Source organism: Lissotriton vulgaris, chromosome 10, assembly GCF_964263255.1.
Source record: "Lissotriton vulgaris chromosome 10, aLisVul1.2, whole genome shotgun sequence".
Taxonomy (NCBI): domain Eukaryota; kingdom Metazoa; phylum Chordata; class Amphibia; order Caudata; family Salamandridae; genus Lissotriton; species Lissotriton vulgaris.
In genome coordinates this window covers 180451596-180478210 of record NC_141698.1, presented here as the reverse complement: position 1 = coordinate 180478210, position 26615 = coordinate 180451596, and the positions used below count along the sequence as shown (strand labels likewise).

The following is a 26615-nucleotide window of genomic DNA, read 5'->3' as shown; positions in this document are numbered from 1 at the left end:
CTCCTCTAAAATGTGGACCTGATCAGAGAGATACTCCTAATACTATGCCCAATGGGACTTCACATCTCACTGCAGGAGCCCTCGAATGACATCTGGTGTGCCAGCCAAGCAGGATGCAGGAGCTCATCAGTCCCAGCAGCCTCAGATTCATCCTCACAGAAATCCAGGACAAATGTTAAAACTTTCGGCTCATAGCCTGAATGCCAGGGTTTAGCCGCTCTGAAGGATAGGTAAGAATCTGCAGCGTGTCCTGAGTGTCTCCGATGAAGGGAGGAGTGTCAGCGAAGTGGTGAGGTTTGATTTCGACAGGTTGATAGTGTATCACAACGATGTTAGGAGGTTATCCGCAGTCTGGAGGTACGAAACAACTACCTGGGACGAGCATGCATTGAGCAACCAGTTGACGAGGTCTGGGAAGGCTGAGACCCCCCTGAACTCCTAAGGTGTGCTGTATCCACCACCATCTGAGCACATATAATTAGAAATGCTACTGTCCCGCTGCTAACCGCAGATAGCGGCTGTGGGCCTGCAGGATGAAGATGTGAAAATAAGTTACCTGCAAGTCCAATGCTATCATCCAGTCACCAGGGGATAAGGCAGACAAGGTGACAATTTTGAATTTGTCCTTCACCAGGACAACATTGAGAGGGTGAATTTTTAAAATAGAGAGGAGGCCACCGTCCATTTTCAGAATCAGAAAGTAGCAGGAATACCAACCATGACCTACTTCTGACGTCAGCACCCTCTTTACAACTCCTATGGTCAAACGATCCTGAACAGATGGTTTTTTTGTCAGCAGATCTGGGGATATCAGGATTTCAAGGAATGGTAAGGCATAACCCTGCTGGCTGATCTGCAACACCCAGTGGCATAGGCTCCTGATCCTGCCTCTATTGAGGTGGCTGTGTGTCGCTAAAGTGGTTTGGACGCAGCAGTTGCAGGAGGGACGACTGATATGTCTGCCTGCTGTCTCTGGGTTCTTTGAGCCCATGGCCACAGCCACAAAAAGGTTCAGGCGATTGCTGAGCTGGTTGCAGTTGTTGGCAATGTGGAAACCCCCTACTGAAGTCATGGACGGGGTGAAACTGTTGGTGGGGCTGGCATGACGGGGAAGGTGTGCAGGAAGGCCATGGCGCTTCTTTCCTTAAATAGCTTAAGGGCAGCATCTGCCTTAACCTCAAAAAGACAGGAACCGTTAAATGGCATGTTCTTCAAACTAGCCTGGACATCACCCAAAAGCCCAGGGGACTGCATCCATGCATGCCAACAGAGGGCCACACTAGTACCAAAGGCTCTGCCAGTGGATTTAGTTATGTCACGCCCACAATGGAAATTTACCCACATTACCACCATCTTGAATGGTCTGAAAAAGAATGGCATGGATTTCCTCAGTCACAATCAGTAGAACCTGTGTGATCGACTCTCCCTAAAGCATGGATATAGAGACCCAGAAGGTACCTAGCCTTGATGGACTGCAAGATGAGACTGGTGGATGAGTACACTTGTTTCCAGAATGCCTCGATCTGTTTGGACTACGGGGGACTAGAGGGGAATGCATTTGAGTTCGTATTACTAGCCGAAGGCTGAACAACCCAGCTCTAGGGCGTTGGCAGAATTCTGAAACTTTTTGAGTAGTAGCCAAAGGCCTTGGAAACTCGGGCTGGCGCTGGGCGACATCAGGAGCAAGGTCCTCAGGCTGACTTCGGGAGCTGGTCTCAAAGGCAAAATGATGCCCTTGCGAACTCTCAGGAGACGCAGTATCGAGAGACTGGGTTTGGGTCCTGTTTTTACTTCTTTCGCTTCTTCTTGGACTTACCCAGAGACTTGGACCTTGACGACATGTCGTAAAAAAGGCTTCGGGAGCAGGACTGGGATCTTTACCATGACTTCAACCAACTTCCGATGCTTGGTGACAAAGATCTTCGCTTTGCACTTCCAAATAGCCTTCAGGTACATCACGAAACAGTCGTTGAAGGTCCTGAAATCGTGATCTCACACAAGGCAAAGTAAGTGCGGTGTCTTTCACAGACATCTGTTTGCGAAATTCCTCTCAAGTCTTAAACCTTACAGTTTTCAGAGGCAAGATGCCCTAGTACACTGGAAAAAATGTTGAGAGTTGGAAGGAATTTAATTCAGCGGGCATGGGTAGAGCCTATACAGGCCGTGTACCTCACTTCCGGCGCAGAAAAACGTTGATGCAGAGCCATCGGTACCACCTACCAGTGTGCAGGGGTACTGCTGAAGATTTTACAGATCCAGTATATTACCTAGGGAGATATATTTAAAAGGTGAGACATCTGCTGTTAGACGTCTTTATCAGAATGATAGAGCACACAACTAAGGTAGATATTGAAACGTATTGAGAGTGCATAACACATTTGTTAGGAAAGTCAAGAGGTGCATGGCACTTGCCATTGTGTGATCATTTATTGAGAATGCCACAGAACAGCCAACAGCGGATAGTTGCCATGTGTGGTACCTTCAGTCATGTCTAGCTCTTTTTGCCAACAGCATGTTGCATGCCGGGACTGTATTTATGCTTTAAATTTTGCGGGTACAGACCCAGAATCGTAGTATATAATGCTGTGTTGATTACAAAGACCAGAATGGCTGAAAGTGACACACAAGATTTGGTTCACTAGACAGCAATGCACCAATACAAAATGCTGCCAGAGAGCCTATCAATCTTGAAAAGTTCTGTGCTGCAACTTACCCTCTGTGGAGTGTGTATTGGAGAGAGAGCATCAAGATCTGCCATAGGAAACTCTATGCCCTTCCGCTTCAATTCTTCATAAATATGCACTACTCCAGTTAGATCAGGACTACTTCGAAATGCATCCGCCCAAGCCTGCAAAACAATAAACCATTAATAACCTTCTCAATAATTATATTATATATATATATATATATATATATATATATATATATATATATATATATATATATATATATTGATGAACCATTACAACAGCAAATATTAGATAATGTAAAATTACAACAGCAAATATTAGATAATGTAAAATAGAAAGCACAATTTCATTTGGAGTTTTTTTTTCAAAAACAGTTTCTTCAATTTAGTTAGTACAAATAATATAATATAGATGCTAAACTTTGAAGATACAAAAGCAAATATTGTTCAGATTTCCTACTGGTAATCTTCATTACACCGAGTTCTACTCTTCCTCATTCTGGTCCTTAAATCTTGTGGGATTCCAATCCTCAAGAAACCTTCCTCTTAAATCAATCAATATGTATGTTAACTTTCTAAAATTGCTTAAGCGCTCCCGTTTTAACTCATATTTATATCCTTGAAAGGATAGAAAAAGTAAATGTTTACAGGGAATTATAAATCAGTGACATCACCGCTGGGAGAGGAGGGTGGAAAAGAAGGACTATGGAGAGCAAGGAGTTACTTACCCTTCCGGTAGAGTCTATCTACCTGCAGATTTCTCACATTGTGAATTTCCTTAAGGGCTAGACTGGATCTGGACACTTTTTACTAATTCCTTCGAGTGTCAGTAGATGGCGATGGCCTTGGCTTTGTGTGGCTCCTCATTGGGGAAGTTCCGAATGGCCTCTAGATCAGCGTCGCCTCTGCAAGCTTACTTCAGGTTCACATTGATTGCAGTCTGTGTTCATAGACAGGGAGCCGCTGAAATTGGAATCTGGCAGTGTGCATACAATGAGTGTATTCTTCAGATCGGGGAGGAGGGTGTGTTGGTGAGGAATCTGCAGTTAGGAGTCTCTACCAGAAAAGGAGTAACCTAAGGTAAGTAACTAGTTATTCTGATAGACACTCCTAACCACAGATTCCTCACCTTGTAAATGGATTTCGAATATCAAAGCAGTAAAACTCTTCATATGGTGGGTCTGTGAAATGGCTCAGACCAGGAAATCCTGCAGCATAAAGTAGGCTAAGTGCCCATCTTGCTGGCTATTGTAGCAATAATGCTTCATGATTATGTGGAGTAATGGCCACGTTACAGCCTGAAAAATGTCCACACCGTGCGTTTGATCAGTGGCAGCAGCCTCCGCTCTGGTGGAGTGAGCATGCAAGCCTTCTGCGCGATGTATCTTCTCCAACCTTCTCCACTTCAGGAAGTCCCTGAAGACTTTACTCTTCAAAGACGCATTTACATCTCAGTAGTCGGTTACTAGCTTCAGACACTCCTATACTCTCATCTTGTTTCTTGTTACTGTACTTGGTCAGTAGCGCTTTGAGACCTGTCGGTGAGTTGGCGCGATACAAAACCCAGTTACAAATTACAAATTACAATCTTGGTCAGCCTGTAGCAGATTTTGACATAACCTAATCTATCATGAGGTGGCTCTCTTTTTCATGGCTTTGCCTTTTATTGGATTCAGAGACATGGACCTAAAGTTGGTCATCCAGTCAGTAATGTCTGGTTCAAACGACGAAGAAACTGAGCACCCGTTTAGGGTTGAGACAATGAAGCTGTTTTCCCTCCTTTGTAGGGCGAGGCAGTAGATAGAGAGCTGTGAGGGTGATGGATTGTTCTATGTGGAATGGCGTAAGTACACTTGGCAGGGTGCCGCTTTGGTACAGAGGACTAATTTGCCCGGGAAGAAATATGTCTAGAATGGAACCTGGGACAAATCCTGAAGTTCGCTCACTCGCATGACCCATGTTATGGTGAAGAGGAATGCTGTTTTTAGAGCAGAGGTATTAGTTGTAAAAGCACTGTGTCCAGGATGACTCCAATGAAGGGAAGAAATTATGAAGGAGTCAGGTGTGACAGGTTGTGACAGGTTGGCTGTTGCCTGGAAGTGATTTACTGTCAGAGACCAGTTCGCCTTCAGCAGTCAGTCGTCGGGCATGGGAAGACTGACATTCTGAACCTCTGCAGATGGGCTGCGACTACCAACATTATCTTTGTGCACTTCCAAGGTGCGCTGGTAAGGCCGAAGGGGTGCACAGTGAACTGAAAATGCATTTGGCATACCTGACACCACAGGTATGTTTGTGGGACTACATGACGGGATCTGAAAACATCAAGGCTTAACATCCAGTCTCCTGTTCCAGGGCAGATAGAACTTGGGCTGGGGTGAGCATTATGAACTTGCCCTTACTGAGGAGGAAGTTCAGAGGATAAAGGTCTAGGATGGGATAGAGGGCACAGTTCTAAGATGGCACAGACGCCCCCGTCCTTCAGCAACAAAAAGTAACGGAAGAAGCCAATAACCCAGACCTTTGATGCTGCCACCCTCTCTATTGATCCCATGTCCAAGAGAGCCAACTTCTCCGTGTAGTATGGATAAATGGGCCTAGTGTTGTGGTGGAAGGTCTGGGTGATAAGACAGGAAAGGTTAGAGGGTATCTGTTAAGCACGATCTGAAGCATCCATTCATCTGACATGATGCTCCTCGAGCTGGGGAGATGGAAATTAATGCGACCTCCTACCGGCAGATTGTGTGCCCCCAAAGAGAAATTAAAGTGTTTTACTGTAGTCTGGGTAGCTTGTTGCCGCTGGGTTCCTCGACCCTATCGGCTTGCTTCATGGCCTCATCCTCAAAACTACTGAGGCCTCTGTTGTTGTGGCATGTACTATTGCTGCCTCTGTTGGTAGAACCTAGAAAAGTGCACTGTTGTTGAAGGAACTGACAAGTAGGGTGAGTTATTTCTTGCTCCCCTTAAATGTTGTCACAGCAGAGTCAGCTTTCGCTCCAAACAGCCTGGAACTGTTAAAGGAATGTCCACTAAGGACTGCAGGACGTCAGATGAAAAAAGACAAAAATACCCTTTTGGAAATATCTCCACACGGTGTAGTGGGGACGAATTAGGGTTTAGGTGGCTGGAAGATGCTTGTACCACCAAACTCTTAGGAGTAAGGTGTCTGATGAGAAAGCCGGGGACCGTTGTAGAAGGTCTGTGCCTTCTGGCTTCACATTTATAAACTAGCAGACAAGATTCTAGCTTCGTCCAAGTATCAGAATATCAGTGAGGGTCTCTTTAAATGGAAAAGGTTGTTCGTGCTTTTCTACGCCAGGTTGAGAACATCTACCAATACATACGTTTTGAACTCAGCAGTAGGGAGGGTGAAATCTAGAAACTTCAGCGCTCTTCTAATGACTATCGGAAAGAAGACTGATTCTTCTGTTGCCATCACTGGACTGTAGTATGAGAAGCCAACATTCGGGGACGTACCTAGGATACTAACATCCTGCAAGTTGTCAAAGAAATATAATTATCAGACGATTATTCCTCCTTATAATCATCATCCTCCTCCTCATCATCATCATTGTCCCCATATCTAAAGTGTGCGACAGCCATATCTGGATCTTAATGGGCATTTTGTCTCGGTCTTGGAGGAAGGGCATGGGTGTCAAAATTGGAGTGTGCTATTAGCTCCATTTCCAGGATCTGTACCGGAGCCCGTCCCTGGGCATTGGAGCCAGACATAAAGTCAAACATGGCCTCAGGTTGTGTTTGAGGGGCACAGTCGGAATCAAGGACGGATCTAACCACGGTAGACCAACTGGAGGACCCCGCGGATCCTTGAGGGCACAAGGGCACTCCAGACAGAACTGGTGTGCAACCAAAAATATGATCCAAGGCAAGCTTGTGCTGCTGGAGCTGTTGTGACATTGCTGTCCAAAAAAAAGGAACTTGTGTGGAATTTGGTTCAGTGGAGTTGGGAGCGATTTTGTGGCCTAAAGGTGCCTGGGGTGTTGCGCGCCTCAGAATGGTGGGAGTGGCGAGACGAAGAAGACTCGTGTTTCAACTTATATTTTTATGTGACTTCATAGACTGAACTGAAATACGTAACTTTGAAGATGATCTGTCACCAGAGGAGGCTCATCAGAGTGTCCTTGACTAGGACTATATGCCTTTGAACATTAGTGCTTCTTTGACCTGCAGAGTATGGTGATAGTGAGTTTTACTTCATGGTCGCAGGTGGCCTTTTTGTTCATTTTATTGCGGCATGGACACGATGCACAGTCATGTTTCGAGCTGAGGGAGCACAGAACAATATCGTGGGTGTCTGTCATCGATATCTGTCCGTTTCAGTCATGACACAGCTCAAACCCTGAAGTATTAGGCTGTGGCATTGTCTGCCCACTTTGATAAATTTTGAGAAAAAAATCACTGTCAAGAGTGGCAGGATTTGAGAATTCCTGGGTACGAGTTGGCAGGCAAGGAAAGAAAGGAAAAACGTCACAGCGTGGAAGTGGCGATAATAAAGTGGCTTCCGTGGTGGGACGGTGTATGTAAGAACAAGGGTACCCCGGACACAAATTCCTAAACCAGGGAAAATAACTTGAAGGTAAATATCACAATTTAGGAAAGTTGAAATTACTTGTGGACGTAAATATTACATGTCATGAACATATAATGCAACCTCTATTCAGTGGTATCAAAAATATCTTATTATTTTTACAAATGAGTTATACTAACTGTACACATTAAAAAAGAAGAGAAAACATCTAATCCTCTATGTTCAAATTAACAATGTGATTTGGTAATAAAGATTCAGAATCAATTCTTATATTAGCCCAAATACATTTCACACAATGTCAATAGTGGATATCTTTGAAATGAAGTTGTTTGCAATAATTCGATTTGTATCAGAAGATATAGTCAGAAAATCATCACTTCATTATATACAGAGGACATTCATTTCTGGCATGGCTCTTGAAAATCTGTGTCCTACTCGCGTTTCGGCTGTACGCCTTCATCAGGAAGCCATGTACATAATCAATGAAACCCAAATGGGTGCATATAGATACAAGACATATATCAACGTTAGAAAAATGGTCCTACTTTGTTATTAAATGCCCAAAAAATGGGTCTAAACATGAACTAGACAGATAGGAATTAAAAACACTAATTGCAACTCAATCATAAGTACAATAAGCATGTGTGTCATGAATGGACTTTACACCATCTCAATCGTGCTAAAATCCCATCACCAAGTGTAAGGAAAACAAACACCTGAGTGTCAGAAATAGAATAGGAAAGTGGTATCCCGAATAAAAAAGAAAATGACCTGAAATTACAAATGAATGAAGAGAAGGTTGAAATTTTTGTTAGTCGAGTCTCCAGAGACTAGTGAGTTATTCTCAAGTGCATGATAAGAGTGATATTCTGAATTGAAATTATTACCTTATACAGTCAAAAAGAAATACTTCTGGGCGGAGGATGGGGATGGGCCTGAACCCGGGTATAAAGTAGAATAATCTACACAAAGACAACAAGATATAGGACGGAGAATTGAAAAGTCGCCGGGCTATTCCAGTACTGGAGACAGGGCGGTATAAGGATAATAGCTATAGGATGCATTACCTTTTATCTAGTGGAACCCAAACTGTGTTGGACCTAAGCTGAAGACACCATGCGGTCCAAAGTGGATAGACAGGAAATTAATAGTCAAAGTCAAAGTCAAAAGATTTTATTTGTGTTGGTACTCAACCGAGGACCACAAATATAACATAGATAAAAAAGTAAACTTTACATAAGATAAATACATCAATAATTAGTATAAGACTAACATGGATTTAAAAAATTTGTACAGATTATAACATACAAATTCGTTCGGGGGAGTTGTGGCCGTTGTTAAAATTTCTTTTTCCTTTGTTAGCCTACAGGATCTGTATATCGGTGAAATATACTGAGCGCGAGCTGCTACCACCTTAAAGTTAGGGCAAATGAACAGTAAGTGCTCCACAGTCTGCTCACCCCCTTGACATAACAAACATAAGTTGGAGTGATCTCCAGGTAACCATTTTGTTTTATAAGCTTGTACAGGTAAAATCCCAGCTCGATACATGAAAATTACCCTCCTTGCACTGTGAGTAAGACAAAAAGAGATATATGGCTGTAAATGTTTATACTCTGTAAGTGTAGTGAATGGCTTGAATATTTTTAGCCTATAGCTGTGAGCGTAGTCCAAATCATAACTTAACCTAGGTGTAAAACATTTGAGAAAGAGTTTTAGTTGTGACACGGACCAAGTCTGCAAGATTTCTGTAGAGATTTCAGCCATTTGAAACGCCGCAGACATGTTCACTAAGAAAGTTTGTTTGACTACATCTGTGCCAAAAGTCTCTTTTTGTAGCAGAAATCTAAGAGTTCCCTCCGTAGCATGAAGGAGATGGTAGGCCCATCTAATTATGTTTGCCACGGCAGTGGCAAAAGCGCTAGTAATTCCAAATTCCAGCCGTAGGACCTGAACTGGAGTAGCTGTTGGGACCTTCATTATTTTTTTCAAGATTTTTCCCTCCTGACGATCCATGAAGCCCCATTGTTGGATCGGAATATATTCTGTGGCATAAGACAGGACCGCTGGAATTTTAACTTTGTATATTTTTATTAGTGAGGAAAAGTGCCTGCTCCCCGTGGCGTTGTATAGTCTCGATAGTGCTCCTGCATGTAAGTCAGATTTTTTTCGTTAACTTTTCGATGTGCTTTGTATTTGTTAAATTCTTGGAAAGAATCCTGCCGAGGTAAATATATTCTTTCTCTTCGTCGACCTTTTCATCACCTAGCCTCCAATTATATTTTACACTTTTCTTCCTCCCAGAAAAAGCTACAACTTTGGTTTTTCTTACGTTCGGGATTAGAAAATTATCTTTTGAATACTTGAACAGAATATCCAGAGATTTTTGCAGACCATATGGTGTGAGATCGAATAGGACTATATCGTCCGCATAGAGCAACAAATGGACTCTTTGTTGGTTAATTTTTGGGGGTAGGCTTGAGCCCTTTTGTAGTTGATTTGGCAGATCGTTGAGATATAACGAAAACAACATGGGAGCTAGTAGACAACCCTGTTTAAGGCCGTTTTCGGTGTATATTATTTTCGTTAGTCCTTTTTGGCCCCCCATTTGGACACGACACCATGTAGTTGTGTGGAGACTTATTATTGCCTGTAGCAGGTGAAATTAATAGTATTGATTAGTTTCCAACAATCCTTAAAACAAAGGCATGCATGATGGGGTCTGCAGTTACTTAAGACATTCTCATGTGCACAACAAAAGTCTCTCAAGCCTCTCGGAACGGAAGGGGCTCCTTTCTCTTTGTGGGAGAGGGCCGGTGAATCAGCAAACAAAAGAGGAGCAAGTGAAAGGTACCGCTATTCCACTTTTTGCCGAGCCATCTCTCTCTCTCTCTCTCTCTCTCTCTCTCTCTCTCTCTCTCTCTATATATATATATATATATATATATATATACACACACACACACACGCATACACACAACACATATATACACACACACACACACACATATATATATATATACACACACGCACGCACACACGCACGCACACACACACACACACACACATATATATATATATATATATATATATATATACACACACACACACACACACACACACACACACACACACACACACACACACACATTTGGAAAGAAAATGTATTCTAAAGTTCATACCTATTGGCACACATTACCGCCGGGATTTACTACAGCGATTTAAAAAAAAAAAGTCAAATCACGTCTTTCTGGTAGCAGTCACACCGTCAGTCCGTACGTCATTGATGACGCATCTGGCATCGAGCAAACATAATGTGAAGGGGTGGAGTAATCACGGGACTTCAGACTAGGGATATAGAATATGATAACTGCCAAGCCACTTGGCAGCACCAGCCAGACTCCGTTTTTTTTATCTCATTCTCCCTCCTTTTCTCTCTCTCACACACTCTGGAGCTTTTAACGCCTGGAAACCTACAGACTTACATTATAATCTTAGTATTAAATACTGATAAAAAAATGGTGGTACACTACACAGCTTTAATATGCTGTGGGATGGTCACTACCAAACAACTCGAGAACAGTGCACACATGACTTCATTACAACAAAGTAAATGTAACCTAGCCTGAAGACAGCCCACGACAGGGACTTGAGGTAACGTCCCTTTCCTTCCATCACTATTGCCACCTGTCTGAGAGGAGGGACCAGCGTCTACAAACAGCCAAGAGGGAGATATGCACAAAAATAACGGCACCGTTGGCGGTCCTTACCGACAGATCCCGCGCGGCGGCACGTGGCGGACGCTGTCCTCGAGAAGAGCGGCGCAGGCAATTCTGTGACACTATCTGACGTGCAAGGACACTGAAGCCTCTCCGAATCCTAGAGCGAAGTGAGAAACCCGAGCTCTGCTCACTGGAGCGGACCCTGCGCCCAGGGTGCTCACGCCGTGCAACACGAGACCTCTGGGGATAGTTTGTTCCACGGTCCCTTGTTATTATCCTCACAGGCAGCGAGTGCCCTTCATGAGAAGCCCGTGCGTCCCCGAGGCGTGCTGCTAACGACGTCTTAAGAACGGAAGGTGTCTTGTTTCACCCTGCCTGCTTTCAACGCCACTTTAGATCTAGTTATTAACTAATTAGATGTGTACCATCAGCCCAGAACTGATGAAAGTTTACTCCATCTTCTGAAAGCATAACTACACGTTAACGACCACAAACCTTTCTGTCAGCGAGGCCTAGCTATTCTACTTCTAAGGCCCATGTCAGTCACACCTGCCCAGGCCCACGGATGAGATGCTGGGTGGCTTGTCACTGATGCACGGTCCTACAGGGGCTTCCGGTCGCAGACGAGGAGCCATCCGAGAATGAGACATTCCTAATTGCAACAGCAGAGCGATCTCAGGTACTGCGTTAGACAAGGCACGAGACGGGGGTCCATACATTACAAGGATGTAGGTGATTCAGCGAACAAAGTCTAAGGGCACTCACTATATGAGACATGCTGGAAATACAAATGGGTGAGGTCATGAGGTCAGCCGTTTCTGATGGCTATGTCACAAGGGTCAATCACGGTTTTAACTGTAACAGCGAGACCAGCGAAACTCTGGAAAATACATTTAAATGGCTTTCATATATTTGAACGAAGTTATGCAGTTTAATAAAGCGTTCCTCCTCTCTGATCTGTAACCTGAAGAATAACCACAAGTGCAACGCAGGACGGCAGGCTGCAGCCGACAAGGCGTCTGTGGTTTGGGCAGGGGAGGCATGTCACAGCCTGCAAGGAGTGGGGCCGGGGCAGGGTTGGTGGAAGAAGGTGCCAGTCACACAGGGGCGGTGCATGACTCAAACACCTGAACATAGAGATTAACGTTTTTTGCAGTGAGACAAAAATCAGCTTTAACACACGTATTTATAGACCCATTCCAATACTGTGCGCCGTTTTATTTGCAGTTTTATCTATTGTGAACCAGACCCGAATGGTGTCAGAAGCCCTACAATAACCGTGTTCATTACAACATTTACGTTTCATTGAAGAAATATTTTAGGTTTCACTTTACATGAAAACGATTGTAAGTTGCATAGGAATGACCCATTGCAATTTAAACAACAAAAACGAACAGATCAGGGGGCTAAATGACCAACTCTACTGGCAGTCCTTATACACTCAAAACAAAACAAATATCAATCCATAGTGCTGTCACCACAAGCAGAAGAGAGGTTTTGAACAGCGTACATCCTGAACTTATGCATATGAGAGTAAACTTGTATCTGATACTGTACAAAAAGAAGGCTCAATCTAAAAGTATTTGCCTAGCATCACACAATTTGGTCAAGCAGGGAAGCCGGGACCGATCTCAGACTTTCCAGTCTCACACTGTGCAGTTCAGCACTAGTTGGGTATGCCTTTAGGACATCAAAGGTTAATAGAAGCGTATGAGGTTTTTAAGAGCCTGGGTTTCAGGCACAATGCACGTTTTTTGGTAGTTCTACATAGCGTAACCATGCCCAAGGACATAAGAGCGCCTCACAAGAAACAGGTTAACCATTTCAGAATGTAGTAACAGTGTAAGGTAGTGGTCCACTGTGTTTGCGTGGAAAGCACAAATGCTGTCTCAGTTCGGGAAAACTAACCTGGGATCAGAATATAAACCCACTAGGTATATTTCTGCATACATTTGTTATAAACTGCTGTGCAACATGATATTTCGTCTACATACTCTATGTGCACAGCAGGAAAGCTCAACAGCGGGTTATATACAATTACGTGGCATATAAAATATATTGTCTCCATCGCCTCATGGTTTACCTCCACAATGTTTCAACATTCGGATTTCATTTTTTCTTTAACTTTCCTTTTGTTAATCACATCCAATTTTTGCCCAAAACACACAAAAAGTCGTGTTGAATACAATATGAACTATTTATCAGCTACAGATTGAAAACTTGCTTAGGTATAGTTTTACTTGATTAACAGATTCAAAAAACACAGTTTTAAACTGTTAAGAAAGCAGCCTTTTATGCTCAAGCCTTCATATCTTTAATCACTTAATCTTTTCTCTCCCCATTTTTGCCGCAGAATAATGACTCCTGGTTTCTTTTGCCATATGTGTGTGTAATGTAAGTTGATCGTTTAAATTATGAAAAGGCAGACTCGTTAGCTTATCACCTGCCCAAGGCTGATAAATCAAATACCATTAGGCTTAGAATTAACTATTATTAAACAAACATTAAAAGACCTAAAGCCTCCGGTCATATTTTGGAACAGAAATTTCAGCAGTGAAAGCGTGGTCCCTGGGACCAACACAATGGTTTGTAGACTCAGAGGTTTCCATATGCGACCTGATATCAGAAGATGACACAGGATGTGGATTTGTAAAGGCAAATTTAGAAACTAGGCACAATACAAAGTGGATCTGCTCGGTCCACGGCATCAAGTCCATATATTGGTAAATGACAAAGTCATTGCCTTTGGCAAAGGAAGGAGAACCATAGCCCCCCGAACCTCCTCTCCACCCACAACGTTTTGTGTGAAAAAGCACAGTTTCCTCGCGAATAAAGCGTGGCTTCCGTTTCTTTAGGGCTCATATGTGTCTGCAGTTACTTCAAGGAGTGCCATCAAATTTCTATTTCACAACAGAATTTGCAGATCTCTTGTCAGGCCCACGATCCAACATGGCTGAGGGAGAGAAACATTTCAGGCGCTTAGGCTAATCCAAGTCAGACCAGTCAGCCCTAGGACTAGCTAATTATGGTAGATACTAGTACTCTCTCCCATGAGGATCCTGGGTAGTGACACCCGAACCACCTGTGGGGCAGTTTTTGCATCTTTGTCGGTCCTTGGTGGGGGCTGTGTTCCTTGCTCTGCTTTCTGTCCCTTGCAGACCTCAGGGGCACTTTCCTTCCTTCACCGCGAGGGCTACCACCTGGACTGACACTCTGGTGGGACTCTAAGTCCCAGAGTGCAACACAAGTCTCCCGCCCACAGGCAGCTGCGAGGGAGAAGTCTCCTGAGCCCATATCAGCGCTGGTGAGACCCCGCACCGTCATTGTCAGGAAGAGGCGGGGCCACCTCTCGTTCATCTGCGACAAGGTGCAGAACCGTTCGAGGGTGGTAATCCAAAGGTACTGTGATAATGCATGTTTTTTCCTGAGCTCCATAACTGCAAGCGGACTGTCTACCTGGACCTGTGGGTTGTAATCTAGGCCCCAAAATACCCTGTCACTTCCTCCTCTTACTTGTATGATCTGTCTGGTGTCAGAAAACTACGGTATGTCTGGAACCATGAGAGGCATGATAGAGGAGTTATCTACAATGGTCAAATCTTTAGTATCAGAACCAACCCGAAGAGGGAATGGAAACACACAGGAAAGTAGCCACATGATAGATCCACAGGGTGCCACGTCTACTACCTCCTTGGTCTTATCGACTATTCCAGGCACATCTAGAAACATCACAGCGAGTGGGGCACTACATTACTTAGATCGAGCTAAGCCAAACATTAATAAGACAATACAAGCGACGATTAAGCACCCACCACACCTTGCAGCTAGCAACTGTACTAATTTTAGTAAGGCAGCAGTGATGAGGACACAACCATCGCCTAGAAGTAAAACCACATCGCATACAGATTTACCACAGTTAGGTTCTCTGTCGGAGTCCTCGGGGTCCCGAGTACAGCACATACACAATATAGCTAGCCCCCCTAGAATTTTTATGGTAAATGTACCAAAACAGGACGCATGTAGAGGCATAGAGAACGGGGATTCCTTAACCAATAAAGCCATCCATTGGATAAGGCATGTTAGAGGATGCCGCTTGGTGATAGTGAAGATATAGTAGCAGCCTGAAGGTTAACTTCTCCAAACCATTGCTACGACTGTATAGAGCTCATCATGAAAAGCGCAGATCTGGTCGAAAACCTTTTTACGCTGGAGTTACGTACTAGTCCTCCGGAGCATTCAACAATCCAATTTAGACGAGCTCCCCCCCCTCCACCCCCCCCCCCCCAGCAGTAGGAGTGACAACATGCCCAGTCATAGGCCATTTAGCATGCAGGGATGCTCTATACTGGATAACGATTGACTGAGGAAAACAGTAACAGCTAGTCCAATCCCTGGGGTCAGCCTTGCAAGCCCTAAAGATCTTACTGTAGTGCAGGCACAGTCCCTTAAGGCCAACCTGGCCTTTTCCACCCAGATAGAAGGTACAATGGAGGTGGGCATCCCCTCATCCCATACATTTATGAGACGACTGCCCTTAGGTTCAACTTCGTCCAAGAACCTTACCTTGTCTTGGAACATTGCAGGTCTGAGCACGAAGATGGGCTCTCCAGAATGGTATGCATTCATAGAGGAATATTGGCGTAAATAACAAGGACCCCCTACTAGACAACTGGATTTGTTATACAGGGAAAGTAGACAATGTAATAACAGTAGACAATTAGATACTGAAGCCAGGGAGAAACAACATGTAGGAAGCACAGAACCCAATTAAAAAGTACAAAATTGAATTTATTTATAAATGTACATATTTAAGGTAAAAGCATTTTAAACTCAAAAAACATAAACATAAGAACAAATTAAGAAACCAATTAATTCAATACAAAGGAATTATCTTTCTAACACAGTTGCACAAAAATTCATAAAACAGTGGCAGAAATAATCATCGACGCGCGTTTCGGAGTTTTAACGAGAACGCCTTCCTCAGGAGCCACATTAAAATCTGACCAAGGGGGACATAGGTGAAACTGTTCACTCCGTATTCCTTAGATAAGTGTCACAGTTGGATAGAGATATATTTCTTGTTGTCAAGTAGGCGCAGTCACTTGGTACTCCAATAAAATTTTAATCTAAATTAATTGATGCATACAAGATATTCACTGATTCAGGCACATGATTCCGATGTTAAATTATATCAGCGGGCCGTCAGGATTTTAGTACTAGTGTTGATTCAACTCGTGTGATTGCACCTGGGTTAAATGACGAAGTCTTCTGGCAATATTTAGTGCGATTAAATGCAAAAGGATTGTTGCATATATGTACGCCAGAACGCTGAGGACGGGATATCTCTGAGCGTCTAGATTATAGCTTTCAGTACATTTCTTTCACAAGCTTGTTATTTTTAGTAGGAACCCGGGAGCCGCAAATGTGATAGCTGCTTTTCTCCCCTTTACGAGTCTTCAGACGGGATTAGCTGCGAGCAAGCGATGACATCAACCTGCGGGCGCCACCTTCAGCATGTGTGTTAGCGTCCCGCAGCCGTTGGAGAGGCTAATTGTGTGTGTTAGCGTCCCGCAGCCGTTGGAGAGGCTATTAGCCAAAAGAATGTGGAGGCTGGTGCTCAACAGAGTACAAGAATGGATTGAGGAGTTTAAGGTCTTATCCCTATTGCAAGCTGGGTTTCGAGCTTTTACTAGCACCATAGATCAGGTGCTCAGGTTTTTCTTATCTATTTGAAGATAGTGACTATGGACAAGGGTAGCTTATATGCCACCTTTGTAGATTTAAAGTCAGCATTCAACCTTGTTCCCACACTAAACTATGGTTTACCTTACAAGAACTAGGGATGCCACCTGAATTACTGTCTCATCATTAGACTACATGAAGATAATAGTGCAAAAATTAGAGGGGCGGACAGGGGGAAGTTACCAAATCTTTCCCTGTAGAGAGAGGTGTGTGCTAAGGATGCCTGGTGGCACAACGCTATTCTCATTATACATCCATGGAATAGTGGACTGCATGAGTTCTACCCCTTCGGATGCCCCAGTACTAGCAGGCGAAAAAATACCAATACTAATGTTTGCAGACGACACATTGATTATATCCAAGACCCCAAGCGGACTCCAAAAAGCCTTAAAAACTTTTCAGGAGTTTTGCTTACAGCGGGGCTTGGAAGTCTATGTGTCAACGAAAAAACTAATGGCCTTTAATGCGCACAGGGCCTATAAGTGGGGCATCCGAATGAATGATAGGCTGCTAGAACAGGTCAAAGAGTTCTCCTACTTAGGGGTTAACTTTCAGGAAACCATGAAATGGGATCAACAGATTGATTTGGCATCCCTTAAACAAAGGCAATTGTCGGGGGTGCTACACATGGAACATAACTCCTCACATACTAAGCCCATTAGCCCGGCTCTAAAGATTTACAATATGAAAGTTATCAGCTCAGCCCTTTACGGTTCTAAACTTTGGGGGTGTGAGAATCTATCCACTCTTATGTCTTCAGAAAATAGGTTCCTGAGGAAAATTACTAGGCTATCACAAAGTACTCTAATGTGTCTGTTATTATACGACCTTGGGAGAAAACCCATTGCAGCTATAGCTAAACTTCAACCTCTCCTTTATTGGCATAGACTTTGGACGCCAGAACTTGCAGGATATGCAACAGGTTTTTTAGATATAATACACCACGCACCGCATAAAATGGTTATGGCAGTAAGAGACACTTTGTCTAGCATAGGTATGACTTCACTATGGATCGATCCTGTAAATTATAATTTCCCCACAAAGGAGGTCCTGAAGGATAAATACTGGGAATGGACTCAGTATAACACACATAGATTGAGTGAGCCATCTTCCCTAACTTGCCTTTTTCTGGAACATAAAGTTATCCCGAAGCTGGAGCCATACTGGGACCAAAATCACGAAACCGCTTGACCGGAAACTGTATTTTTAGTGTAGGGTAGGCACACTGCCAGTAAGAGCATTCACTGCTAGATGGAACAAATCTATTGTTGATGTATGCCCGGGATGTAAGTCTAGCAATGAATCTTTGGCTCACTTACTCTTTGTTTGTGCTGGATATGTTGTCCCGCGTAGTGTTTGGCTGTTCCCAATTTGTAAGCTCCTGGGTACAAAAAGGGCTAGCAAAGCTGAAAGAATCTTGCAGACTGATACTTCAGTAACGATTGCCATAGCCACTGCAAAATTCCTAGGGTGGTCATGGTTATTAAGGTCCAACTCCCTACGCTTCGGTGAGGATAAATGATGATGCGATTAAATACAGCGAATTGATTTTCTGTAGTAGACGTTTCATTGATTACTGATGAACAGGCCAGGATAAATCAGTGAGAAATTGATTAACTAGATCCAATAGAGTTATTATTGCAGAAGGTGGATCATATCAAGTGTTAAATTTATCCAAAAATTGTGTTGCGAATTGTAAATATCCTAAATGTTTTATATTATGTCTCCTGTAATGTGATCTTATTAACTTTTACGACAAGTACATACATCTTATTTTCTAAAGGTTACCTTTGCATGCCCTTCCATCCACTTTATACGATTTACTAGCAGCCCGTCCCGATGTTGTCCGGGCATGAATTGCTGCCGGCCAGTAGTATATATTAATATGTAGGATTTCGTTTTGATAGCATTTCTTATCTGTGACAGGCCTGTGATGCGCTACGATTCACAGTGCACTGCTGATGCACTTAAGAGCGCGCGTTCAGTAGTGTGTGAACTCGAGTTTCCCTACTTTATTTTTCCTTGCAATATTATATAGCGCGAACTCGACAACATGGCATGAGCACAATTTACATTACAGAAGAACACATTCATTTGTGGTAGGCACGGGGAGACGAAGCGATTTGCCTGTATTCATAGGATGTTGAGCTGATGCCGAGATTCGAACGTAGCTCCCCAGCTCTAAAGTTCGCAATTCTAGAACTTGTGGCGGGAGGTGTGTCTAAAAATGTATGTCGGTGCTGGCCATCAATGAGACAGACCTGTGCATTTTTCAAATGGGTGGTGAAAAAATATGAGTATGTTGCTGGAGATGTGGGCCGCTGTGCCACCAATGTACTTACTGGGGGAGGGTAAACACCCATTATTCCGCAACTTTCTTTCAGCATACCATCACTCCGCATACTTTCATTACGAAAGTACCATGACTCCTCAATGCCATTATAACGAATGGCATTACATTTTACATGCTTTTACCACGCATACATTTACAACGAAATTCGTTGTAAATGCATGAATGGTAAAAGCATGTTTTTTTAATGTTTGGATAAGGTAAGCATGGGTATAGGGGTATATGTTTTGGGGTACTGAGGTATATGTTTTGGGGTGTTTGGGTATTTTAAGGGTTCAGATATAGTTCTGGGTTATGGGTTACAGGGGTAGTTTTAGAGTTTAGGGATAGGTATGGGTTTTGGGGTACAGGGTTTTTTTTAGGGTTCAGGGCTAGGTTTGGGTTTTGGGGTATAGGGGTATTTTTAGGGTTCAGGGGTAGGTTTGGGTTTTGGGGTACAGGGGTCTTTTAAGGGTTCAGGGCTAGGTTTGGGTTTTGGAGTACAGGGGTATTTTTAGGGTTCAGGGCTAGGTTTGGGTTTTGGGGTACAGGGGTATTCGGGTTCAGGGGTAGGTTTGGGTTTTGGGGTACAGGGTTATTTTTAGGGTTCAGGGCTAGGTTTGGGTTTTGGGGTAGAGGGGTATTTTTAGGGTTCAGGAATAGGTTTGGGTTTTGGGGTACAGGGGTATTTTAAGGGTTCAGGGCTAGGTTTGGGTTTTGGGGTACAGGGGTATTTTAGGGTTCAGGGGTAGGTTTGGGTTTTGGGGTACAGTGGTATTTTTAGGGTTCAGGGCTAGGATTGGGTTTTGGGGTACAGGGGTATTTTAGGGTTCAGGGCTCGGTTTGGGTTTTTGGGTACAGGGGTATTTTTAGGGTTTAGGGATAGGTTTGGGTTTTGGGGTACAGGGTATATTTATAGGATTAAGATGGGTTAGTGTTTAAGGGTGGTGGGGTATTTTAAGGAGTAAGGGTGGGTTATGATTATGGGGTGCAGGGGTATTTAAAGGGAGCAGGGTGGAATTAGCACACAATATGAGACATGGCATGAAGGGCGGAACGTACCACACGCCCCCAGCGTTTGTCAAGCCCCCAGCACACGCCCACAGCACAACGCAGACACGCCCACAAGGGACTACTTTGCTTGCACGGTTCTTTTGCCTTTTAAATGTATATGGTGGGCGTCTGCATAGCCTATGTCCTTCTGCTGCAACTGCCCTTTCCAACGCTGTATTGGGTGTTTTGATTGGTGCTGTGGTTCCTGAGATTACCCGCCTCAAAGGTTTGGGCTCTCTCTTTATTATATTAGTATGGATGTTATTTTATTGACTTTCACGACAAGTGCATACATCTTATTTTTTAAAGGTTACCTTTGTATGCCCTTTCATCCAGTGTATACGATTTACTATGGCAGCTGTTTTACTTAACTAATTTTATCTGTATTTTTGTAAATGCTTTTATGACTTAATCTGTCGAATAAAGCTGTTGAAATGGAAATAGATGTGTCCCCTAACGTGCATTGCCATCCTGAATCACTTCATAACAGGAGAGGTTAGTTGGCCTCTTTCTTGGTGCTCAGGGACTTGCTCCTGTCCGGACCTCAGCGGAATCCTGCATTCCCATCAGTAGCTCAGGCAACTCTGTGTATGTTATGGGCCAAGATCTCATACTAGGCCAAGGGAGAAATGCAGCAGGAGTCTCTCGTAGAGTTCCAGAAACAACTCCAACAATTAACCTTTGTTTAAGATTTCCATTTGGTCATCTTGGATCACTAATTACGTCAGGGGTATAATGTGCATTTTTCAGATAGGAATATGAGCTTGAAAGTAAGAGGGTAAAAAAGCCTTCATTATGAAGAATAATTCACAGGTATATGAAATGACTTTTAGAAAGAAGTACGGCAAGTTCTTAATGAAGCGTAAGGTTTTTATTTAATTTACTTTCCCGACTGATGCAATGGCCACTAAGGAAGCACCATTAAGAGAGATGCTCAAAGTCATAGCTATTCATGGGTACAAAGAGTAGGCCCATTCATTGTATAATGGCTAAGCTGGATACCCAGTTTGGGGGCTGTCTTCTATTAGGCGGAGGCACTTACTAGAGACGTGAAAAAAATCAAAGCCTTAATAACTACTGTAGTGGAAATGTACACATGTTCGATATACAGTAATCATGGACAACTTATAGAATGATAATAAAGCCTGCACTTACCTAAATTAAGAAACTGAATGTGTGCTATCATTTCCTGCAAGTCCGTTTCTACAGGCACTACATTCTAATCTCCTCTGTTTGAAGGCATACACGGATCTGGTAGGTATACATTTAGCCTCTTCCAAAATATTCATGCATGCATGTGGAAGCAATACACTTCTCTAATGGAAATACTAAGAAACATGGCAGACAAATTCATAGATGAAAGATTATGGAGAAGGATCTTACTAATTCTTCTGGAGAGGAGATGTAATCTGCATGAAAGCTTATGCAAGAATCTTGCAAAAGGTGATGATGGACGAGGTACCACATCGGATGTGGCCAATCTGAAGTGACAAAAATCATCATCATTCTGTGCTGTCTACACATCAGGCGAAACTCACCAAAAAGAGGAACTGGTGTTCAAGCATGTGGAAAGTAGGGATGGACAAATAATTGCACTCTGCTGGCAGAGTTCCTAGAGTTTTGCCCACTCTGCGTTCCACTTGGAATGCAAAATTCTGGCAAAACTCCACCATGTGGCAGAGTTTTTTTTCTTACACACGGTCGCCAACATTAAGTTGGTGAGCGCGAATGAGAATTTGCACCTCATAGTGCCATTTTCGGGTGCTAGAACACCTCCCGGCGAGATTTTTCAATGCGCGCAGTCGCTGCAGGATGCGACCGTTCATGCTGAGAAAGCTGCCGCTTGAATAGAAAATCAACTAGAGTGGTAGAAAGAAGCAGCGCCCTCTGGCTTGCCAAGTGGCACAGTTTACAGATGGAACAAACTCCATGTGCTAAACATCAGCGCGAGCTGTGCAACGTGCCTAATGCGACCCGCTCGCAGAACTCTGCGGAATCTCACAGACTATTTATATAACTGTGCGGAATTCCAGAGTGAAACTACACGAGTTCCGCCCACCCTCAGTGGAAGGAGTCGCACTAGTCTTTCATAGCAGCACTGCCTCTTGAATTGGGTTTTGAGAAAATGGACTCCAATTCAGAGAACATTGTACATTGGGGTTTTCCACTGCCTGAAGATATGTGCATGAACTTAAAGTTCTTCTACTAAAAGTCCACTTTTCAGTTTGGGTACCCCACACATGTATTACTAATCTCTACAAGGTTCTCACTAGAAACCACTACCAAATCAATAGTCTTTGCTTGTAAGTAGAATGGATCTGGTGACTCTTTGTTTGCTCTGATAATGCAAGATAAAGGGTTTGTCCATTTGAATGAGGGTTGACTTTCTCATGAATAATAGGAGAAAAGACTTGAGTCAGATAGACAGTTCCAGTATGCTGCATTGATTGCTGATCTGACCACTTCCCTTGAGTTGTCGGTTGATCCCGACCACGATAGGAGGATTGCTGGATGTGGATTTTGGAAGGGCACACTCTTTCCATTCTTCATTCGGGGCCATCATCAACAAGATTGTAGTGCAGAATACAAACTTTATGACTCTGCTCACAACTTCCCAGACTTTGAGGACCTGAAGGAGCCATGACCCACAAAAGTGACCTTATGTGTAACTTAGCACGAGGAACCATGGAATATATTATGTCACTGAACCTGTAAGGAAGGAAATATGATTCGTAGACCAAATACGATTCATTAGGAAACATGTACACAACTGAAGTATGTAGTACGTTTTTTGAATTATACACTTTTGCAAAGCTTATATACGGATCAAAACCCGCATGAAAGTAATCCAGATATGGATGTCAAGTACCTATCTAAAGTCAAATCTAACCAAGGCTGAATTCTCCTTGTTAGCCAACTCATCTACATAAAATTAGACTCAAGCATGGATTTCGAACATGAACCTAGAAAACATCACCTCACAGCTGACTAACAATGAAACATCAGATGAACACAGCCTTGGCTTAGCCCTAACATTCAAAGAACTCACTATATATGTGCATATATACATACTATACTGGTGATTGGAGGCAAATCTGGTGCAAAGCTACTTTCATGAATTTCACCTTTTTCTCCAACTGTTCCCACAAGTTATGAATTAGTCAGAATAGCTGTTTCATGATGTTTTATTGTAGAAGAAAACATGAAGGACCTTTTTCCTTTGCTTTTTGAAAATCCGTTCACTTTCTTCTATAGTATGGCAAATACTGCTACCTTCAACAAGATGTTTGCAACCATGTTGTGACTGTGGTTGGGGGATTAACCAGAGCAATAAAGTTTCCAGAACTTAGGAGCAGTCCTAATGAGGTAGAGAAGGGACGGTGCTGCGAGGGTGGACAAGGAGGAGGAAATCACAAGAAACATTACTTTCCAATATTTTGAAAAGGGGATTCTAAAAAATAACTGTGTACAAAGGTATAACCTAATATCTTTGAATCACATAAAATGAGTTTACATATCAATTTAAGATGGTAACGATAAACCACAGAATAAAAAACAAAAAAATTGGAAACACAATATTGCACACACATCTATGAAACTTTCAGTTGGAAAAGGGTCATACATATAGCAAAATATGAGGGAAGGCAGGGTTTCCATGAACAAGGTGCTACAAAAGAGAATTCTCAAAGTTGCAAGCTTTGCAGTAAAAGCTTTGGGTAAATTAAGTGGACAGAGCAACAGGGAGTTTGAGCAAATTAACTGTGGTGGAAAATAACATCAGCCTGGGACCCTGGACAGCAAACAGCTCCTCTGAATTGTACTCTGGTCATGAGAGTTGAGGAAATATGTCAAAAAGAGCACAGAAGATCCATGATCATATACAGGGAAAGTTTTACATGGGGGTTGCAGATCACAAATCGAACACGCAGACAAGTTGATGGAAATCAGTGATTCCAGATGTCAAGTTACAAAAGATCTTTTGAGTGTCATGAGTCATCCAGATTAGTCTAATATAATTTAGATTCTGACTTTATTTGTTGGATTTACTTATTAATATGCTTTATGCTCTGTGCCAGTTAGTGAACCTTTCCCAGCTGCATTCAATGCACATTTGTATTAATTTAGTGCCAGTCACTCCTACTATACAGGTCTTAAATATATTTGCCATCCATGAGTGCTAGAATTGTTTTCTAAAAGAGTAACGGTATCATGTGACACCAGTGATTAACCATACAAAAGCATGCCTAGAACATTTAACAGTTTAGCTGCTAATATACCATTAAACAATATTGTCATCAAGTACAAAAATTTGAACACATTTGATAAAGGCTACATCACAACAAAGCTTACTTGAAAAGTGAAATCTGTGAGTAAAATAATGCACTTATTTTAGAAAAATAAATCTAACCACCTACCTGCACCAGAGCAAGCACTTTCTCCTGCACAATGGTGGGAGGATTATTCTTGGGCAAGATGATTTTAACCAGAACACCTTCTATAAAGTCACGACTAGCCACTAACGTGTGAAAGCGATGACCACAGTTTTTCACGCATGTCTCCAAGATCTACAAACACAAATGAAAAAAATATATATATTAACACTCTATTCACAATCTCAGTTTGGGTGTTCATGAAGAAAAGAAAAACAAGTGTACCAGCAGTGCCATCATACAGGAAGTAACCACAATCCTAGGTAACCGAATGATTTTTTTTTCACCACCCCCCCAATGAGAATTATTGATGAAGTAAAAGTATAATAATTGAACAAATTGAGGCATATTTGCTACTAAAACCCGGTCATCAACATGAGATTTCACGGAGCCTGACTATTATAACCAAAACAAGCATTTGCAATGCAATAGGTCTCGCATTAGGAAGGTTTGAGCTATTGGTATTGTAACTGGCAAATTTTTTATTTATGTGTTGGTTTTGAAAATAGTGAAATTAATAGCTTTGTCATTTACAAAGCCAACAGTTATAACTTTTGCAAATGTGACTCCTATAGCATTTTTAATGCAATATGTGTTATATTTACGCGACTTATATGTATTGATATTACAAATAACAATGGCTTTTAATTTTTTTAAATAATTAATACTTAAATAAAAGTTATTGTAATTTATAAACGCAATAGCTTAAACTTTTGTAAAGAACTTTTGTGAAGATTATGTTCAGTGTATTTTATTGTGACGAAAATCCAAGAACAGAAGTGAAATATTAACATCTTTTTGTAACATTTGTAATAAAGCTTGAAACATTGAGAGAAGATATTTGAACCAGTTGTTGTTGAATGGTTGCACAGATTGATGCTGTGGTGGCGCCGAGTGATGTTGTGGTGGCGACGAGTGATGTTGTGGTGGCGACGAGTGATGTTGTGGTGGCGACGAGTGATGTTGTGGTAGCACATAGTTATGCTGTGGTGCCCCCGAGTTATGCTGTGGTGGTGCTGAGTGATGCTGTGGTGATGCAATAGATAGAGTGAGTGCGATAGATAGATAGATAGAGGGAGGGCGATAGATAGAGGGAGGCGATAGAGGGAGGGAGGCGATAGAGGGAGGGAGGGCGATAGAGGGAGGGAGGGCGATAGAGGGAGGGAGGGCGATAGAGGGAGGGCGATAGAGGGAGGGAGGGCGATAGAGGGCAATAGAGTGAGGGCGATCGATAGAGTGATGGCGATAGATAGAGTGAGTGCGATAGGTAGACAGATAGAGTGAGGGCGCTAGATAGATAGGAGTGAGGGCGATGGATAGAGTGAGGGCGATGGATAGATACATTGATAGAGGGAGGGGTGATAGAGTGAGGGGTGATAGATAGATAGATCGATAGATAGATAGACAGATAGATAGATAAATAGAGTGAGGGCGATAGATAGAGTGAGGGCGACGGATAGAGTGAGGGCGACGGATAGAGTGAGGGCGACGGATAGATACATTGATAAGAGTGAGGGGTGATAGAGAGAAGGCGATAGATAGATAGAGTGAGGGCGATAGATAGAGAGAAGGCGATAGATAGAGTGAGGGCGATAGATAGATAGATAGATAGATCGATAGAGTGAGGGCAATAGACAGAGTGAGGGTAATAGACAGTGTGAGGGCAATAGACAGTGTGAGGGCAATAGACAGTGAGGGCAATAGATAGATAGATATAGATAGATAGATTGATAGATAGATAGAGGGCGATAGATAGAGTGAGGGCGATAGATAGAGTGAAGGTGATAGATAGATAAGGTGAGGGCGATGGATAGAGTGAGGACGATGGATAGATACATTGATAGAGTGAGGGGTGATCGATAGATAGAGTGAGGGCGATAGATAGATAAGGTGAGGGCGATGGATAGAGTGAGGGCGATGGATAGATACATTGATAGAGTGAGGGGTGATAGAGTGAGGGCGATAGAGTGAGGGCGATAGAGTGAGGGCTATATAGATAGATAGATCGATAGATAGATAGATAAATAGAGTGAGGGAGATAGATTGAGTGAGGGCGACGGATAGAGTGAGGGCGATGGATAGATACATTGATAAGAGTGAG

At 42.8% G+C, this 26615-nt stretch overlaps 1 protein-coding gene across 4 annotated transcripts in view; it reads right to left on the bottom strand.

Moving 5' to 3' along the window:
• TOM1L2 (target of myb1 like 2 membrane trafficking protein) overlaps positions 1 to 26615 on the bottom strand; it is a 562608-nt gene that overhangs the window by 360660 nt on the left and 175333 nt on the right. For 2 of the 4 annotated variants that reach the window (XM_086940832.1, XM_086940834.1), the window contains exons 4-5: positions 24500 to 24649; positions 2714 to 2848 (exon numbers count right to left, since the gene is read on the bottom strand). In XM_086940832.1, coding sequence (XP_086796958.1) covers positions 2714 to 2848; positions 24500 to 24649 — 285 coding nt within the window. The remainder of the gene's footprint in view (positions 1 to 2713; positions 2849 to 24499; positions 24650 to 26615) is intronic. The other 2 variants (XM_086940831.1, XM_086940833.1) reach the window with 1 other exon arrangement.